At 32.7% G+C, this 5,203-nt stretch overlaps 1 protein-coding gene across 1 annotated transcript; it reads right to left on the bottom strand.

Moving 5' to 3' along the window:
• Positions 1–976: 976 nt before the first annotated feature.
• On the bottom strand, positions 977–3,950 carry LOC148270906 (UDP-glycosyltransferase UGT5-like; the record flags this gene model as incomplete). The annotated part of the gene is made up of 4 exons (XM_088242072.1): positions 3,776–3,950; positions 3,174–3,463; positions 2,000–2,222; positions 977–1,196 (listed from the first exon to the last, which is right to left on the bottom strand). Coding segments are annotated over exons 1-4 (908 nt in total), but the record flags the coding sequence as incomplete, so codon positions are not given.
• Between the last annotated feature and the right edge of the window lie 1,253 nt (positions 3,951–5,203).

Raw genomic sequence — 5,203 nt, forward strand, 5'->3', positions numbered from 1 at the left:
AGACCTTAGATACCGGGGGCGAATTGTCAAAATAAGCGATTATGCACGGCTTACCATTTAATTTGACTTTCGATAATAATGTTTTATAGGAACTATATTTCATGGAAAACAAATAAAATAATTGTTAATTATTTTAAATCCCCGCAACCGTTAATATCTTTCTACAAAAAAATATCCATAAAGTGCGCCAAGCGCCCAGCCCGTTCTCTGTAAACGATAAAACTAGTCAATCACCTCAGCTTATTTTTCCATACAAAAACGTTCACTATATTTTACATCTTTTACCCAGTTGTGCTTTTTTCGTATTAAAACAAACTTGCAGCTTACAAATATTATTTAAAGATTCCCTATTGAAAACTAGTATTTCGAACATTATTTCCGAAGGTGTATTTTTCTTTAACATGATACCGTTGACATATTATGTATCATAAAGGACATGTGGCTTTCGAAGTTGCCGTTTTTGGTATTATTCATTTTAACAGGAATCGGCCAGCGCTTAACGTTGACATTTCAATCATAATAGAAATATCTAACGAATGTTATTTTATAATAATCTATAACTTCATACTTCGGTATTTAAAAAATATATATTTGAAAGTATTGTATTAAAATGGTTTAGAATAAAGCTACGAATATCGCGAAGTTAATAATAATTGTTGTTTGAGTTGATTTTCACAGAACCACAGAAAAAATACCCGTTTACAATTATATTACTTATGTGTAGGTAAAAATAAATGAACATTTTTTGTAGATTACCTAAAAAAATCACCGCTCGCCACTGCTCGCAGCCGCAAGGAAAGGCTTAAAACGAAGCCACTCGAGTTTGGTGCAAAAGGGTGATACATTATTTTATTTATACTTCTTTGTTCTTCATATTACATTAAATACTTTTTTGTGTCACATATTCGAATATTGTATTAAAAGCACAGTGCAAAAACGTATTACTCTAACATTTTCACATTTAGAAATTTCTTACCTGCATTCTGTTATCACGGAAGTAATGTCCCTTTTCACAAGATCGTTTTTAATATTTCCCAGAGTCCACTTGAGGCCAAGGTCATAGTGCACAACCTTAGCTACGTTAAGGTGCTGATCACCTACAAAAGATATTCCTATCATCGGAACAGCGTGAGTAACTGCCTCTACCAGTGACTGGTATCCTCCTTGAAATACAAACAGCTTGATATTTGGATGTCCTGAAATAATAAAATGTAAATGTAAAGGTTGATATTTTATGTAATTAGTTAATTCATTTGATTTTTTTAGGTTTAAACTCAAATTGCTAAATTATCATTACATGTTTTTAAAGTTTTTTAAATCCCGACTCCCGCTTCTCCGGTGATTGTGGCAATTTAAACGAATGGGGCGGGGGCGTTTGGGGGGGGTGGCGTGAAGTTGGAAAAACATAAGTAGAAGAGTATTGTAGACTTTTAATATAATTATTTAGATTTCTGTTTTTTGCTTCATTTCAAATGCACAGCCTTCCTACATTTTTATTTTTCAGTATTGTTAATATTCTCGAGATCGTCTTTTAATAATTAAAGACATTTTTCAAGTTAATCATATATCGTCGTGATTTTAGAACAAAGACGGGTGTGCGAAAAATTCGACATTGGCTTTCTCTTATATTTGATCTTGAAAGGCTTTATATTCCAGGTTTTAAAAAAATAAAATATGTAACTAACCCAAGTACCAAGGGATATATGAGTAGTTGTAACATAAAGTGTCAAAATAAATACTAAACCGCTCTCGTGTATAGTAAAGTAAAAGAAAATCATATGCGTCGTTGTTCGACGATTATCTTTAAGCAAAATATCTAAAGTAAAATCCACAAATTTTGCTAGGTTATGTATTTGTTGGTTAAAATTCCTGCATAATAATTAACTTAGACCACGGAGAAATTTGAAGTAATATTGCCATGTGTTAATTAAAATTAATACACATTTATAAACCATGTCTGTAATAAAAAAGGCCAATTATTTTGCTAAAACTGTCTTACTTAAAACGTCATTTTGAGGGAGCCACGAAAACATTCTGACGTTATCTGGTAGTTTCATAGATTCTTCTGATTCCCATTTCCATATAAATCTGTAGGGCAGCTCTGAAAAACTGTCTAAAAGCGTCTCTACAACTTGAGTAGGAAGCTGGTTACTCCTGACGTTACTGCCTAAACTCAGTAACACGGCACCTTCTGTAGCTTCATCGAGGAATACCTTGATATCCTGAAACGTACTCATATTATTTATAGGTCCAACGATTCGACAGCTTCTAGATGTTTAGGCGACTGTTAGATTTTGAAGATGAAAAATATTTTTTCTTTTCCTTTTTTCTCAAACCCTCCTCGTCTTCAATAAAGACAAAATAAACAATATGTATTTTCAACAAATAGTTTTTAGTTATTTTGTAAGGTACTTGCTAAAAATCAACGTAATTTTTATGATTAAAATTGAAATAAAAACTCTCATCATTTATTTAATTATGTACACCCCTCAACTCTCATTCCATGCTTCCACAAACACAAAATACTTCTCGACACGAAAACTTTACTTATTACCACATTTTTTTAAAAATTCAGTATAAAGTAGACACCATTAAAATAAAAAAATGCGATAATGTTTATTTCTTCATTATAATAAATATTATACCTCGATAAGGAAACTTGTGTAGCTTCGGAACCCGTAGATAATTATATAAATTAAAAGTAATCAAAAACGAGGTATTTTTAACTTTAAAATGAATATCCACAATGTTTGTGTCATAAAAAAAGAATATTTGCGTTTTTATGATATTTTCAAATATTTCAATTTTTGGGGCCGTTTTCTGCGAGTTGTATCACTATGAAAAAGTGGGAATCAAGTTCAGTGAGAACACAAAAATTGTAATTTGATTTTTCGCGTAGGCGTTCTGTGTTCTGTTGATTAAATTGAGCCTCCTGGTTTGTTGTGATGTAAAAAAAAGTTGTGGTAGGGCAGTGTTCAAACATCGACCTTCTGTTCCGTGAGTCCGTGACACTAGCCACAGGACCACAACCTGATTCGAAAAAATACTTCTTTTACGTACATTCTCATTACATAAACAGTTTCACACCACTACCCGGAATGGCAAAACGTTAATAATTAATACTGTTGTTAAAATATTTTTATATTTACATCATTTTGTAATAAAGTATATACCTTTGGTAAGAGTTTGACATCTTCCAAATGAATTCCGGTAATGTCTACATGAGTAGGTACCACAGGTCTTGTAAAACCCAAAGCAGGGTGAGCATTTACAAGCACCACGTCCGGTACACAGTCTTCATACTGAAGATCCGCTAGTATCGCACCAAAATGTTTTTTTACTATCTTGTTTTGTGCGGGAATTAATAAGGTTCTATACAAATATTCAACATTTAATCCAAACACAACACGGTATAATCTGTCACTGAAGGTCTCCGCGATTAGTACTTCTTCTATGTGATAATCTGGATGCAAAACATAATGCGGATTGTTTCCAACCATTTTATGGCTTGGACGTGATAAATCCATAGACGTTATGCCGATAAATGGGGCTTTGAACCTATTAACTAAAGTAAACAAAGCAGGAAAAAGATGGTATTCTATCATCACCAGATCAAAATGCTCCGTGTCGTTTCTGACAATGTTTTGAAATTCGGGAGTTGCGAAAATTGCGTCGATCAACGATTCAAATACGCTGAAAAATTTCTTGACGATTTCTGATTTATCTTCCATTTGTCCTATCTTGTTAAAATTCATAGATTCTGTAAATGTGTTACCTAAAAACGACCAGTCCAGTTCTGTTATATTAGGATTGGTAATGTGAGTCGGATTAGGGGTACCGACTACGAGCTGGTGGCCTCTCCTAGCCAGTTCGGTGGTCAGGGGACGGAATACGATCTGGTGACTAATTGACGGCATGAGAAACAAACACAAGATCCTAGCACAATCCATCACACCAACAAAAATACTACTCGTAATTACTAATATATAGTACTTCGTCACGATCATCGTAAAAACTAGTTAATTAGTGAACATTCATACTGATATGAAAAACTTTGACTGGGATCCAATATCTACGCACCGAACAATACTTTTGCGGATTTTTCAAACGGTCAAAGTTCGAAGTTTATTTCTGTTATCTTTACGCTTAAACAATAAATTTTAATTATTTATGCCAGTAAACATAATGCATCAGAATACGCTATAAGTGAACTGCAGTAATAATTCGTTTATTTTATATTCGAATTGTTAATATTTAAATAATTACTGGCTTAGAATATACATGGAAATAAGACATGGAAAACGTAGTATTTTTGTTTTGCTCTGTAAATAATAAATACTCAATGAATTTGTCATCGTCCCGTTATCCGAATCTAATGACGCATGACTTTTGCGTTTGCACCTACTCCGAATGCAGCAAATATTGATAATTTGTTTTATGAAGGTAAGATAAGCAGGCTTCCTCTTCAGATACTACAGCATTCTTACCAGATCTGAGGTCATAAGCATCCTTGGTGGTGCCCATATATACAGAAAGTTGCCTTGTCTGTATTCTGGTAGTCTTGACTAGTGCATACATTTTTTTTCAAGTGGGGTAAGTAGTATGTAAGATAATATATTTAATTTTGTTGTCTTTGTATCCTTGCTATATCTGTCTTGTTACTGGTTCCCCCACAAGGCGATTACGTAGCTCAATTTTTATTTAAAATAAGCTTCGTATCTCATGATTTTTTCTTTTTTTGGTATGGAGTCTTTAATTTTATAGAAGAGGCATATGTCATCGAATCAAAAAGAAGAATGAAAGAAAGATTTTGATATTAAAATTCACACATATGTTTGAAAAAATTGTTTCAAATTAAATTACATGGTACTAATTATTTTTTTTATTAATAAAACCTTTATTCAATATGAAAACATACATAAAAGAAAAAATAAAAACAATTCATGTTGATCTTACTAAAAACGGAGTCAGTCTTTTATGTTTGGCAAATGTATTCATGAATTTATTATTGTTAACAAATAACAGCAGAGATGGAGAACATTTTAGAGAAAGGAATATGGAAGTATGAGCATTTACTGGGCTTATGACCTGGTTGAGCCAACAATTTGTTAAGATGTATTTTAGCCAGAGGAATCATATGTAAGTAGGTACTGGCTAAGTTTGGTTTTGTGAGGTTGCTACTCCTCACGGGACATTTTCGTGC

The sequence above is a fragment of the Micrasema longulum genome, unplaced genomic scaffold (assembly GCF_059751315.1).
Source record: "Micrasema longulum isolate JH-2025_06_02 unplaced genomic scaffold, ASM5975131v1 h1tg003269l, whole genome shotgun sequence".
In the NCBI taxonomy this organism is placed as follows: Eukaryota; Metazoa; Arthropoda; class Insecta; order Trichoptera; family Brachycentridae; genus Micrasema; species Micrasema longulum.